The sequence below is a fragment of the Gobio gobio genome, assembly GCF_949357685.1.
Source record: "Gobio gobio genome assembly, chromosome: 16".
NCBI classification, from domain to species: domain Eukaryota; kingdom Metazoa; phylum Chordata; class Actinopteri; order Cypriniformes; family Gobionidae; genus Gobio; species Gobio gobio.
In genome coordinates this window covers 41,746,903-41,761,971 of record NC_137109.1, presented here as the reverse complement: position 1 = coordinate 41,761,971, position 15,069 = coordinate 41,746,903, and the positions used below count along the sequence as shown (strand labels likewise).

The 15,069-nt window shown below is 36.4% G+C and overlaps 1 protein-coding gene across 2 annotated transcripts in view; it reads right to left on the bottom strand.

The window, feature by feature from the left end:
• Window positions 1-2,538: 2,538 nt before the first annotated feature.
• The window catches only part of anxa6 (annexin A6), a 12,787-nt gene continuing 256 nt past the window's right edge, over window positions 2,539-15,069 (bottom strand). Inside the window, exons 1-25 of one of the 2 annotated variants that reach the window (XM_079838353.1) lie at window positions 15,027-15,069; window positions 13,859-13,910; window positions 11,952-12,036; window positions 11,764-11,858; window positions 11,566-11,679; window positions 10,639-10,729; window positions 10,476-10,555; window positions 10,235-10,291; window positions 9,833-9,926; window positions 9,393-9,488; window positions 9,249-9,307; window positions 9,030-9,152; window positions 8,494-8,552; window positions 7,569-7,647; window positions 7,161-7,242; window positions 6,970-7,064; window positions 6,745-6,858; window positions 6,299-6,389; window positions 6,040-6,119; window positions 5,888-5,941; window positions 5,688-5,781; window positions 5,504-5,599; window positions 4,440-4,498; window positions 3,799-3,921; window positions 2,539-2,919 (exon numbers count right to left, since the gene is read on the bottom strand). The exon at window positions 15,027-15,069 is cut by the window's right edge and continues 256 nt beyond it. In XM_079838353.1, the coding sequence (XP_079694479.1) occupies window positions 2,860-2,919; window positions 3,799-3,921; window positions 4,440-4,498; window positions 5,504-5,599; window positions 5,688-5,781; window positions 5,888-5,941; window positions 6,040-6,119; window positions 6,299-6,389; window positions 6,745-6,858; window positions 6,970-7,064; window positions 7,161-7,242; window positions 7,569-7,647; window positions 8,494-8,552; window positions 9,030-9,152; window positions 9,249-9,307; window positions 9,393-9,488; window positions 9,833-9,926; window positions 10,235-10,291; window positions 10,476-10,555; window positions 10,639-10,729; window positions 11,566-11,679; window positions 11,764-11,858; window positions 11,952-12,036; window positions 13,859-13,867 (1,989 nt within the window). In that variant the 5' untranslated portion in view covers window positions 13,868-13,910; window positions 15,027-15,069 and the 3' untranslated portion in view covers window positions 2,539-2,859. Of the gene's footprint in view, window positions 2,920-3,783; window positions 3,922-4,439; window positions 4,499-5,503; window positions 5,600-5,687; window positions 5,782-5,887; window positions 5,942-6,039; window positions 6,120-6,298; window positions 6,390-6,744; window positions 6,859-6,969; window positions 7,065-7,160; window positions 7,243-7,568; window positions 7,648-8,493; window positions 8,553-9,029; window positions 9,153-9,248; window positions 9,308-9,392; window positions 9,489-9,832; window positions 9,927-10,234; window positions 10,292-10,475; window positions 10,556-10,638; window positions 10,730-11,565; window positions 11,680-11,763; window positions 11,859-11,951; window positions 12,037-13,858; window positions 13,911-15,026 lie in introns of both variants that reach the window. The other variant, XM_079838352.1, reaches the window with a different exon arrangement.

Genomic DNA, 15,069 nt, shown 5'->3' with positions numbered 1-15,069 from the left:
TATTGTCAATAGTGCAGCACAATGAAGCACAACTTACATAAGCCGTTGTCTGTCGGTCAATGTGGCGAATTTGAGTGACCAAAGCTTTCGCTCCCACGCAAAATGCACAATCATGTTGATTTGTATTGAAATGACTGGATTTCGTCCACAAAATTCACCAAACAACATAAAACCCAGCTTACAAAAATGTTCTTATTCCCATTAAGTTATGAAAACCTTATTTCTGAATGTTAATGTTTTACAGATGTGTGTGTGTGTGTGTGGGGGGGGGGGGGGGGGTGGGTGGGGGGGGGGTAACTTGAGGGTGAGTAAATGATGACAATATTTTCATTTTTGGGTGAACTATCCCTTTAAGTAGGGTTGGGTACCGAAACCCTGTGCCAATATCAATATGGCATGTTATAACTTGACTACATGTTTTGTTCATATCAGATACACATTATATAGTAACTATAGTTTACTCTATTATTCTCCCAGTTAACCGGTCACTTACTTTCATGTATTCCTTGAGACGTTAATGAATTTACGTGAAGTAAATCCGACAGATCCGATTCTCTGAGTCGCAAACTAACATGGCGCCGCCCATCGCGCAGTATAGATCAACTAACACACATTCACTCACACATATTTGAAAATCAGAATATCAGATAGTTCATGACATAGTTAGCAAGTTTGTGAATATTTTGAATAAAAAAGAAAAAACGAAATAAACCATGGAAACAATAAGGCGATGCATTCTAAAATATTTAGCCAGAGAATATGGTCATATTTCTGCAAAACAAGCTGAACCTTGAAGCTGGTTTGTAGCATAACAAGAATACAAACTACTGCTATTATTACTGTAACTGTTAGAGTTAAATTAGGCCTGTTGTAGTTGGGTCAGGTTGCTTTAGTTTTACTGTGAATTCAATTTGTTAAGTAAATTGTGTTTTGTAATTATTTATAAGTATACTTTAAACTTGTAATAAATTGTTCAATTTAAATAATAAAAAAAATCAATAAAAAGCCATTCTTTAATGTCATCCACCTCGTTTTGTGGCTCTTTCTTTTCTTTTTTTTTAAGTATCGGTTCAGGCACCGGTACCATTTTAAAAGTATCGGTTTGGCACCAGTATCGAAAAAAACAACAACAAAAAAACGATAACCAACCCTACCTTTAAAGCAGCACTAGGTAACTTTTCAACCTTCATAATATATTTTCAAGACTCTTGTGATGATACATCGACTTACAATAGGTTGAATGACACGTCTGCCATAGCCTGACGGGGTCAGTATCGTTTTTAATCGTACTTTTAAATTTCGGGTTTCGGGTAGTAACCCGAGAAAAAAAAGAACTACAAAGTTCGACTGCTTTACAGCATATACGTCACTTCCACCACCATCCACACTTCCTTAAATTCGGACGTGTGAGCCAAACTATCATTTGTTTGCCGAATGTTATAGTCATGGCCGAAGCAGCACAGAAAAATAAGAAAGCAAAGGTTTTGTCGGAGGAAAGCAAAAAGAAGAAACGAGAAAGTGATGTGATTAAAGGCAGGACGAGGATCAACATTGGGCCAGCGTTTGCTCGTTGGCGTGAGCTGAAGGAGGAGGGGCTACATTCTTGCAATTAAATACATAAGACGTACAAAATCATATTTTAGGATACCTAACATGTCTGTGATATTGGTTTATTTGTCTTGCCTCAAGCTATAATGCAAATCGATTTTTCAAATTTGCAGATTCATCTATGGTAGCTTGATATTATAATATTGACATATTGACATATATTGATATATGGTTATTACCTACCACTCAAACATTGAATTGAAGTATCATATAGATTCTGTAAAACGGGAACCAATAGACTAGGCTACTATAATGACGCTGGCTTGTAAACGTGAGCATCACGATCATTTGGCGTTTGAAAAAAAATAAAACCCATGAAATTATATTCATATGACATGCTGAAACATATGCCACTGTAACGTTACCTGGGATGAAGACATTTCACACGCGACACAAGCAGAACACCTGCATGTGAACTCCTCCTGTAGTGTTCAGGGCTATCATGGTTGTCATGTCAATAAATGCACGTGCGATGCATCCCCTGATGTAGAATGATAGAGTTTACGACAGTAGTAGAGGACAATACTGTTTCCCAGCTGTAGGGGGACCCCGAGAGCAAATCCTACCTAGTGCTGCTTTAAGGGAACATTCAATTTTTTAAAAATTATTTTACAAACATAAAGAGAATGTTACTTTTGAATGTTCTCTAAACATTCTGACGAAGTAACAATAAAAAAAATTCTCTATAAAAAAATGGAAAAAATTATGATCTTGTGCTAACGTTTTGAGAACATTAAAGACCAGATAACTTTGAACGAACAATCTATTAACGTGACTGTTAAAACAAACCTGTTCTGAGCTGATAATTAATTTTATGGAATATTTTAGTTTACTTTTGTATGATAAAAAAGTCTGTGTTGGGTCATCATCTGACATCCAGTGCTATAAAACAAGTTCACACAACAACACTGATGTCAATTTAACACAAGCTCAAAACATGATCACTTTTTTTATTTCTGGGGTGATCAATTTAAACAGGGTGTTGGGTAACAAATAAAGCACTAGTAGAGTAATGCCACAAAAAGTGCTTTTAACAGTAAAAAAAAAGTGTTTCATGCATGATTGCAGAAAATGGGACACGGTGTGGTTTTTGCATAGGTCACTAGCTTTGGCATAGGCATGGCGGCAGCAGCAGCAGAGGGCACAAACGCCGTACGTTGACTAGCATCTCACAAACAACGGACTGGGACATAGCACACCGGTTGCTAGGCATGAAAATCCTGTGACACATCCAGGACGATGAACAATATTCTAGTCCTCACCTCCACAGAGCATCAAAAGGGTTTTACGATAGTCTCCTGATGTGTCTCCCTGAGAAAAATAATACGATTTGGTCAGGCCAAACATTTGACCAATTTTGGAATAAAGCATCAAAACACACCCTAGTTTGAGAGCATACATCATGATCATATCAGTGAAAGTTTGGTATTGCATAATTAAGCCATTATGAAATTGCATCACTGCATTACATAATTACAAAGAGGATCTTATAAATCTTCATAACAACTTTCTTTGCTTTCAAAACCTAAACAGTGTTTCCATGGAAATAAAGTTTGAAAATGCAAATAAAAAGTGTTACGAAACCATGCAATTCTACAAAACAATAAATCTAATCCGGAAATAATTTGACACGCACCTTAAAAACACACACAGACTTGTTCTCTGCATGCTTTATCTAACACTGCAAGCTTCTAAAAATAAAGCATGCTGTTATTATTATTATTTTTTTAATTAAAACTATGCATTAGCATTGTTTCGCTAAGTTTATTTGCAAACTGGCCCAAGTAATATAACATAATAAGCCCAAAAGCAATGCATCAAATGTATAATTTGGTGGTGTTATTGATCGGTGAAGGGAATTTTGACTACAGAGCCAGTATAGACCTGTTGTTGAACACTTCCTGTCTCCACTCTCTCCACCAATCAGAAGCAGCACACTGAGAGGAAGTCAAGCATGCAGGGGAAATTCCTAAACAGCTGAGTCGAGCGAGTACACCGCAGGAACCTGTCAAACACTCTGTTCCCCTCAACTTAACTAAAAGAGGATGTACAACGCCTACAGTACGTCAATGCACAATATCTACACAACTCTCTTTAAATTCATTAACGTCCAATCACACTAGTGAGGCATGCACAAAAGCATGCAGTATATATGACAAGGGGCACACAACTTACAACGAACGTCTCTACCTGGATGAATTCATGCAAAGAGGCTTCATGGGTGTCCTTGAACTCTTTGCGGATGGTGAAAAGGTCAATCTCGGAGCGGGACACTATGATACGGATGAGAGCCCTGTCGTCTGTTCCCAGGCCCTGCAGGGAAAGTCACAGCGCTTAGACATCTCTGGCCTGACTGCTGATGCTTATGAAGCATAACATCAGCAATAGTGCAGATGCTCATCACTGTGACTCATAATCAAGTCTGAGAACCATTGCTGGCACAGATACACTGTCAACAGATGAGTTCTACATGACTGTTGCCTTACATCACTGAGTTTAGCCCACAAAAAGAGCATAAAACATGTTTTAGTACAGCATGTTTTTAATCAACGTCTTCATCACCCAACTTATTCATCACCCGGAGTACAGTTTTTGCTCAGAGATCAACTCAGGAGATTTACCCGTGTCCTTCTGGAGTGTGATAACTAGTGTCTGTGAAGCAGGAGCCTTAAACGAATATCTCCATTTGCTCCTACTGAAATCGCATTCCTGCGATTTTTTCCCCACACTTTGAGTTGACTGATGTCATGTTCTTGGTCTAAATGTTTGTGATTTGTCCTCCTGCTCACAGAGTGAAGTACAGGGAAATGTATTACATAAAGAACTTTTACCTTCATGGCTTTGTACAATCGGTCAGCAAAGTAAGATGGCTGATTCTTCACACTTCGCACTGGAAAATATAAGCATGTTATTGATATTTTTTTCAGATGACTGGAGTCATATGATCGTTTTTGTGTCAAATGTGATCAGAAATTCTGCTGATGTCATTTTTAAAGGGGTCATATCATACATTTCTTCTTTGTCATTTTAGATCCTCTTATAATGTTAGTCAAGATTTTGTGCTCAAGTACTTTTTAATTATTATTTGCATATAAAATGAATAGCAGAATGTTACTGCATGGAAATGGCTGCAGCTTTTCTATTATATTTAATTAAATAAAGTTGAAATAAAAAAAACTTATGGCCTGCTTTCACAGACAGGGCTTAGATTATCCCAGGATTAGGCCTTAGTTCAATTAGGACTTTTATAAATGTGCCTTAGAAAAAAATATGACTTATATGCATCTTGAGACAAAACAATGACACTGACATATTTTGAGATATGTCAGAGCAAGTAGCTTTCAGTAAAAAGTTTAGTCTGGGACTAGCTTATTAGTATTAGATGAAAACTGAATAGAAATGTATTAACTAACTAGTAGTTAATGTATTAATGTAGTTAAATATATTAACTAACTGAAATAAAATACTGTAAGCTTAAGTTGAAGGACTAAAATTACTAAAACAGAAATAAAAATACATTAAAGCTAAATAGATTTTTTTTTACTTTGTTTTGTGCTTTGTTTTATGCTTTTGTAACTAAAATGAAACTGAAAATATAAAAACATAAGCTAAATATTAATAAATACTACAATAGTATATAATACTAAAATAACACTGTTATAGGGCACAATATAATTCAATTTAATCATATAATTTAATATAAAATATAACTTAACTGCCTCATCATCCATTACCATGCTACTTTTGATAGTACATTGGAATCAAAAGAGCAAACAAAAGTTAATTTCTGATTTTATGATGACATCACCCCTGTAGTATTAAAAATAAAATAAAAAGTAATTTATTAGTGATTATTTTGTCTGGTGCTCAGTCATTGTACTGACAAAGGTCTTACCGATAGCAAACATGGCATTTTTAACATCTCCTGACATCTCTTTCTTTATTATCTGTTCGATATCTTTATTGCTGCACCTCACAAATTCCTGGAACACTGGAGGGGATATAGCAAATGTTGGCTGAAGCGTTCATGAAAACATGTATTAGCATGTGTACCAGTACCAAACATGTGTTTGCATTACCTTTCCTCAGATGAGGGAAACTCCTTGTGCACAGGATACTCATGAACTTGTCCTCCATGTCCCCAGAGTCTGCGTTGCATGCATCTGCCAATTCCTTAAATTGGGTGAAAACATTCAATCTTATGACAATACCAATAGGTATTACCTTTATACTTGGTAAACCAACAGTTGACAGTGTTTTATAAGTATTTCACACTTACTTGGGCATCATCCAAGGCCCTACCCATGTCTACTGGGCCCTCTTCACGGGCTCCCTGACAAACACCAACAGAGTGAAGTGAAATATGAGTTTATACAGCACAAAGTATGAACTGTGGTTCAGTGTTTGAATGCGAGAACTGTGAAGACGTACCTGTGCCAAAGAGATCAGGATCCTTTTGAAATGCCCAGATGTATCTGACGCAATGGCATCCTCCAAACTTTTTTTAAAGGCTATGAAGGGGGAAATTTAAATATATGGGTTAGGTAGACATAACGTGATGTATATCCTGCCTGTAAATAAAAGACTCTTCATATCACAGTAAATGACTGTGTTTTGTCTGTGTTTAGCCTAGATAAATGGCGCCACCTGCTGGACACATCACTCAATCTACAGCCAGGATTTTACTTACCACTCTTATAGGCAGAACACATCTCCTGAATCTCCTGGTTGCCCCTAGTGACCAGGATCTCAATCAATGCATGTTCATCAGTCCCTGCGCCCTATTAAAAAATGCGAAATATATTTAAGCATAAAGAAAGTTATTTAATAGGAAAATGCTCAAAATAAGCTCAAGTAATATGCATATTGCTAAAATACAGCTTTCAACTTCATTCCTTTATCAACACAGTAAAACTGACCATGATAGCAACATTCATAAACAAACAGTCCTTGTAGAGAAAAGACCATTACCTCTCCTCTAGTTTGGACAGGTCACTGACCCCCAGTGAACAAATAAACACAGAAGTTGAATAACAAAAGCAGGCCGACCTGCTTAAATGATGAAACAGCCTTTTCTATGACTCAAATAAGATTTTGGTTTGGTTCCACAGTGCCGTCACAAATTATTCTGTGTACCTCCATGGCTTTCTTCATCATCTTGGCGTCAAACTCTGCTGGGGTCATCATGAGACCAAGGATGAGTCTTTGGAGGTTTTTGGACAGTTCTGATTTTAGGTCAGCCATGAGATCCTAGTGGAAAACAACTTTATATAGCAGCAAAATGCTAAACATTTTCACATTTACAGTAACTACAGTAATATTCTGGGAACAGTTACAAAACTGGGCAGGACAGTGTCTTACTCGTCCCAAAAGAGATTTGAAAGTCTTTCTTATCTCCTGTCTCTGGGCATTGCTCCTTTGTGCCACAATGTCAATAATTGTATCTTCATCGGTGCCTGAAAAATAACAGGAAATCATAAATTATTTTTGCGAGTCTTAGTATCTATGGCTAATGCATGCAATCAACCTTATCAAACTGTGTTTTTACGCACCAAAACCCTTCATTGCTTTTCTCAGAGCTTGCGCATCACTCGCAGGGTCAAAATCTTGATATGGTTGCACAGTTCCTCTTAACTAGTGAAGACAAAATTATAAAAATTATATTAAAAAGAAAGACATAAACACTCTTTTAATCACAGCAGCAGCATAAACACACATGCGGACACACTAAGATCTGTAGGATGGTGTGACAATGAACTGACAGACTGGAAAGGTGTCACAGGAACTGGAAGTGAATCAAGACTCTGATTAGCAAATTGAGCAGCATACGGATGCTATCTGTGCACAGACAAAAGCTCCACTGTATGCTTAGGGTGCATGACACAGTTATCAACTCTAGCTCGGCCGGAGCAGAGGGTAATATGATGCATGCCGCTGAGAGAAACGTGGGTGACACAAACCTGGATTTTGGTCGTGGAGCTGATTTCCCACATCTTGTAGGCAATCTGTGCAGCCTCTGGGAAGAACTCCCCTGCCATACTGAGAAACAAACAGCTCTTTAAACTTTTGTGCTGATAAAATAACAATGTGCAGATTGAGGGCTTGACAAAAACTTCACATTCTTCACAATCAAACTTCTCATGAGGGATGTAGGGCATGACAAGCTTCGGTTCTTATTCTCTGGTCCTGGCTCACTGAAATCTGCAAGTACATCTAAATTATATAATGTAGTTTTGTAAATATAGGGGCATGTAAACACCCCACTTTTCGAAAGTTTGGGGTCAGTAAGAAAAAAATTATTTATAATAAAGAGATTTCTGTTTCAAATAAATGCTGTTCTTACGAACTTTCTATTCATCAAAGAATCCTGACTGACATGTATCACAATTTCCACAAAAATATGAAGCAGCACAACTGTGATAATAATAAGAAATGTTTCTTGAGCACCAAATCAACACATCGGAATGATTTCTGCAGGATCATGTGACACCGAAGACTGGAATAACGATGCTGAAAATTCAGCATTGCCATCATAGGAATAAATTACATTTTTACTATATATATATATTAAAATAAATTGTAATATAAGAGACTTCTTTAAAAACAAAAAAACAGTAGTGTACATTAAATAAAAATGTAAAGACACATAATCAAGTCTTGTTTCTAAACATCCAGACATAATATAACATAAAATATGTTGTCCTGTTTTATGATGTCTCCAATGTCTCCCTCTACTGACTGTTCATAGTTACTATAAAACTTTTTAAAGGGTTATACTAGGCTTATCCTAGACTCCTAAATAGCTAAAAGTTGAAGTGTGTAATTTTTGACAAAAACATTGGGGATCATAAAAAATGACACTTTTAAGACCTGAAAAATGCTTACTCGTCATCTCCTCCACACAGTTTGAGCAGGGTGCGTTTGTACTCCCCAGATGTGTCATCCTGTTGGGTTCACAATATATTATTTACTTTTTTAATTACAGACACACACACACAACAAGTGCACTGTGTGTAAGTGTAACACCTGAATAAACCACATTTGATATGTACAACTATGTGACTACAAAATTAATGACAATTGCAATTATAAGATCACAGAGGAACATTTCAATAACACAATTGGAAATGATTTCAAATGATAACAAATAAATGTGTGTTGACAGAATCAAGAAATCAAGTTTTGTTTGTGTATAGGTAGGTTGACCAAACGTCCTGTTTTCCCAGGACATGTCCTGTTTTCAAGTCCTGTCCTGGCCCTAATATAACAATTTTCTATCCATGCAGAGGGGGCATACTTTAAATGTATTTAAATGAATAAGGAATCTTTGAGTAAACTTTGAGTATCATTTGAGTATCTCATTGCCGGGCCAAGTGTCCTGGTTTTCGGTAATCAAAATATGGTCACCCTAGTATAGGCACCTGAATCATGTTGTACAGAGACTTCTCATAGCGCAGTCTGAAGCACTCTCTGATGTCCAGCATGTCAATCTCAGCCCGGGAGACCATAATGCGGATCAGAGTGTTATCAGCTGTGCCCAGACCCTACAGACAGATGGGAAAAAGACAGAGAATTGACTAAAAACCTTGAGAATTGTACTTTTGCTCCATTAGAATTCATTATAACAACGCTAACACAACCTTCATGGATCTGTAAAGGCGTCTGGCAAAGAACATGGGCTTACTCCAGATGCACTGAACTGTGGAAGATAAATCAAATAGCAGATTTTAGTGAAAATGCAGCTGTGAGTGTTCAGGAATTGATTGCATGGTGCAAAAGCATACCAACAGCCAGCATCAGTCTTTCGAAGTCTCCGGAGAGCTCGCTCTTAATACTGTCCTCAATGGACTTCTCCGCAATTTTATGGTATTCATCAAATACTGAAAAACAAAAAACAAATATATGTTATGTCAAGTTATGTCATACAGAATTGATCCAGGTTACATTGGGTAATCTTAACCTTAATCTAATTAATTAAAATGTATTAACAATCATAATATTGCACAATGGTACATCTTGCATAATCACACATCCTTTAGGTCATTGCACAGTTTGTTGCATTACAAACTCTCTTTCACATTATTAAAAGCAGCAACTAGATGGTCAAATCTAATCGGCGGTGCAGTGAGGAGCGTTACTGACACACAAGAGAGATTGTGTAGTGGAGGAGGGGTGTTAGTCAGCAAAAATATCGGTGTCCAGTGTGTGGCTGCGGTTCTCATACCCAACTGCAAATGGGTCACACTACGGTTTCCCAGCAGCATGATGAATTTGGCCTCGTCTGTGCCCCACTGTGCCTCTCCTGCATCATACAGGTCCTACAATGAGATTACACACAAAACATTCTTTCAAGATGCAAGTCAAGAGGTCATAAACACATTTGTTGGGTTGCATGGTAGGGCAAGCTATATTCAATTGTTTTCTTGTTGCTTTTATGCAATGAAGAGTCTATTCAGTGGAGTTTGAATAATTTTATGTGTGAATAAAGAGACTGCAAAGTTTTACATTGTACACTCATTATAAAAATATATTTGACCACAGAAGGCTACAATTGATCAATGTAATATTTTTTTGTAGTACAATATATCCAGTGATCAATATCAGCCACACACTTCTTCACACTCACTTGAGCATCTTGCTCCACAAGGTCTTCACTAACAACATCATCTTCTTCTCTGGTCCCCTAAGAAACAAGACAATTATTATTAGGCATTCTAAGCCCTTATTAAACAGAAGCAAAAAGTATTCAATGTAAATTGAATGTCTCAGTATAAAAAATTTGACCGAAAAAGCAAAAACGACCATGAATGACTAAACCTTGGGCTGCAGGTTTGATATCATAAATCAACATAAAAGATTTCACTGACCTGAAGCAAAACAACCAGCATCTTCCTAAAATGTCCAGATGTGTCCCCCATAATGCCCTCTTCAAGGTCTCTGCCATATGCTGTGAGCACAAACACATAGTCAGGCTTTGCTTCAGTTTAGAAGAATATTGTTTTTTTTGTCATGAAAAAAAAAATAGCTCACCATCTTTGTATGCTTCCACCAGATTATGAATCTGCTCATTGGTTCTTGAAGCGAGGATTTCAATCAAACATTTCTCATCTGTTCCGGCTCCCTTTATAGCACAACAAGTAAGTTAATTTCTGAACACAAAGCACATATTCAATCTCTTTAATTTGAAGGGATAATGGACAGTCAGCTAGTATAATTATCCAGAGGGAAATGAGTGCAGTTACTTGGTGACATAGTGAAATTACAGTACAAATGAGAGAAGAAGTATTATTTTGTCATATAGTGTCAATATTGCAAATGTTTTTCAAACCATGCATTGTAATTTGCAGAAAAACCTATAAACAGCAATTTAAGTGTAAACTTCCTATTAAGAGTTTAAGCTAAGCAGGTCATACATGTATTATTAATAAATAATGTATTTATTTTCCAATGGGATATTCAGACATTTCTTTGTTCTTCAATGTGGAATGTTTTCTATTATTAAAGTCCCAAATGGATGAATTCTTTGTGGTTTTTCACAGCCATAAAATCATGAAATAGATAACACTCCCAAAGAAAAAAGCTAACCATCATTTAATTAATTAAGGAAAATCACTTACCGAATCCTATATAGCCATGGCAAAATAGATTCACAGGACAAAATATGCAGTAAATAACAGATAAACTACTATAGCTGATTTTGTCATTTGTCTTTTAATGAATAATGCTTTGAGAAGCGTTTAGCTGATTGGCAGATGTCTAAGTCAATACCATATATCAGCAACCAGCAATATTTACAGAAAATATAAATGCAAATGAAATATTACAGCATAACATATCTATCTGAATAAAATTATCTGTGCAAGTCATGCATTTGAATAGTACATTTTAGTGCAATTACATCAGCCAAGCACAGCACATTTGAATTGAAAGTCTCAAAGAGACTAGATTCTTATATACCTTAATGGCATCCTTGATTTCTTTGGCATCATGATAAGCTGGAGGTCTCATCAAACCCACAATCAGACGTTCAAACTTCCCAGTCAGCTCGTATTTCAGATCATCAATTAAATCCTGTAAACATGTCATTTTGATATACCACTTTTTTCTATAAGCCATATATCCATTATTAAATGCTGTCTGGAGATTTTCCAGTACCTGCCCATATTGTGATTTGTAGGCAGCACGGATCTCCTGCCTCTGAGCGTTGCTTCGTGAGGTAATCAGGTCTAAGATGGCATCCTTGTCACTTCCTGTGACAGAACAGAGAATCATTTTAAATGAGCATTGTAGAAATATCCCAGCAGCCACTAGCTACATATTAAACGAGGAGTCCTGGCACTCACCAAAGCCTTTCATGGCATTATAGAGGGCCTCTGCATCACTGCCTGCATCAAAGTCAGGGTGATCTACAATTGTACCTCTGAATCCCTATAACAAAAATTATTTAGTTGAGAGATGAATCTTCTCAAAACCTATGAATCACAAACAATGAAAATGTCTTTCTTTATTGCAATGAGTAGGAAACTCCCTACAGACCAAGAACATATTCAAACATCCCTAAAACAAATGTGTAAGATAAGAATAAACACCACTAAACATTATATATATGCTTAAAACAAGAAAGTTTTATTTAGTCAAATTAGTATTTACAATTTTAATTAAATATTGAGATATAAACTGAAATTGTATTATTTGACAACATTGCTTCTAAAGTAAAAAAAAAGTTTTGTTTAAAGGATGTTTGGATAATTTTACTGAAAACAAGAGAAAATACTGATAAAGAAAATTATTTTTTAGAAAGCTTTTCCATGAACATTTACAGTCACATGCATTACACTGAACTCCAAAAAAATATTTTAAATTGCTCTTGGGTGGGACAGCCTACATGTGTTTATATAATCCCAAAATAAAATATTACTACAACAATCGGACTCTCCCTCATCTGGTCCAAACTCAGAGGCTCAGGCGTGACTAAGGACAGCTGACACCTGTCAGTGCAGCAGTTGTGTATTATGGTCAGTAGCAAAGGGCAGTTTGTGTGTGACAGAGAGAGAGACAGAAAGCTTGCATGCAACTTAAATGTCTGTAACCTTACACCCTCAACCCTATTGAATCTACAGGATATCGTTCCCCTTCAGAAAGCTGCAGACCTCGCATCTGACAGGGCATCAATGCTACAGGACTGTGCATTATCAAAGCTCCTCTGTACTCACTGTTACCTACATTTATTCCCCATAACACTTGGTGGCGTGCCTTAGTATAAAAGGGCACAGATCCAGAGTCCTCCCCCTCATGCTTCTCTGCACATGCTCAAGGCCTGTCCTGCAGATATCTCTCAACACAGCAGCTGTGCAAGGGCTTCCACGTCTACAGCAACAGACCCCCAGCAACGCTGATCTCAGACAAACAAACAAACATCCGGCCACGCACACTTTTACAGTATTATAAGGAGTGTTATAATATTATAAGTAATCCAGTGTAGTGGCAAGTCAGTTTCTTTCTTTCAAGAAATATCTAAGATGTCATTGAAAATAGTGAAATATAACTTATAAATGTATATAAAACATAACAAGATAAACTATTAGTGGTTAGCAGGGCACTACTATGTGGCGTCTAGGGTGTTTTTAGGGTGCTAGGTCATTAGGTCATACAAAACACCCCAAATCTTTTTAATATTCTGGTGCCTTGACATGGCTCAGGTCAGTCTTCAATTTAAGTCTATGGAGTTTTTTCTCCCAATCTATCATTTGGCATTTAGCTCACCTTTCCTAAAAAAAGATACATTTGTGGTATTCATGTGCACAGCACAAACAAGGTTTAAGGTTGTTTATTCAAATCCCCATAACAAAAGCAATAGCAATAGTGATGCACTAATGTTTTATCAATTATTAGTGTGCTTAAATAATAGATTGGCTACTATATACATTTCAAGTTTTATAAAATTATATCTAAACAGATAGTTTCAAAAATCAAGCAAAAATTAAGAAAATGAACACATGTCTACACGTGGCATAGTGGTGTTCTCAGCAGATCTAATTTTTTAATGAGCAATTCATTGACCTCTAAGATTCCATAAAGAAAAACCCTGACATTCTACACTCCCTGAGTGACAATAGATGGAAAACGAGAATGACTACAATGAGAAAGGAGACAGAGATCATGTCTTGCTACATGGCCATTCTTTCTTGCTATCCAATTGTAAGCAATGCATACAGCAAGAAGACACAGTGATGTGGAAATTTAAACATACTTTGCCCATGTTTGATCAGTTGCTAGTTGCCAATGGAATGATAATCTTGAGCCTGGAGAGAGAATTAAGAAGAAACATGTTAGCCTTTCCTTAGCTTCCGTGAGACGAAATGTAATGTGCTTTTTAAAATGGCAGTTTATTACTTTCAAAATCATCTGTTTATGAGTTATGCATTTTATAAGCCACAGTGCAAACTGTAGATACATTATCTAAACTCCTATATTTGCCATGTAAATGAGTTCAAAATGCATTGCTGCAGAAGCGAACAGTCTATGAATGTTTCCACAAGTTTACTTCGAGTTAAGTGACCTTCAAACCTGTTTAAACTTTTTAACATTTAAACCCTAATTCAAACCATTTCTACTCCCTATAGGATAAAATGCTGAAGGCAAAGTCACATTTTCCACAGGATACCTGGCTCCACCCTCTGAACTTATACTATGCTCTCTTTCACTACATAATCAGGCAAATAAAGGAACAGTGATGGAAAATGTTAAGTCTGCAGCTCACTGGAAATGTTATTCTCTGGTATAATGGCAAATGTATGCACAAAACACCCAGAGGAGCAGTTACTGTACAATGATAAATTTCTAGCTTCTTCTTAATATGTCATTATTGATTGTGTACTCTGACTGTGCAACTTTTTATAAAAGAAAAGAAGAAAAAAAAAAAGAAAAATCGCAGGCACCTTTTAGTAGTATTGTTTAAGATTGTAAATGTGTGTTAGTGAAGTCCAAAAATAGGCATGTCTCTCTGTCTGGTGTCAGGAATACATCCAAGGTCTGAGATAGACATTCACACAGCCCCACCCAAGCAATACCAAAAACTATAATTAAATCAATCAAAAATGAATGCAAACCATTCTTAGCTAATCTAATATGATATATAAAGACCATTACTACAAACAAAACCCTAAAACTTTTGGTTTAAAATCCACTTTTACTACATTTTGAATCATCATACATATGTTTATTCTATAGAATTGTATGTCTATACAATGTCTGTGGTAGTAGGACAGAATGTGAACGTCTCTATGTGAACACAGCTATAAAAGTGGTACCATTTGCCAATGAATCGCGCCTGTTACAATATGTGCCCCAAAACGCCGATATTTGCTAATATATTACGTTACAAATTGGTTAAAAATAATAACTTCGGATAATTTTACCTTAATCACAGGGAGTCTATTTGAAGGTGGTCCGTTGCCTCTT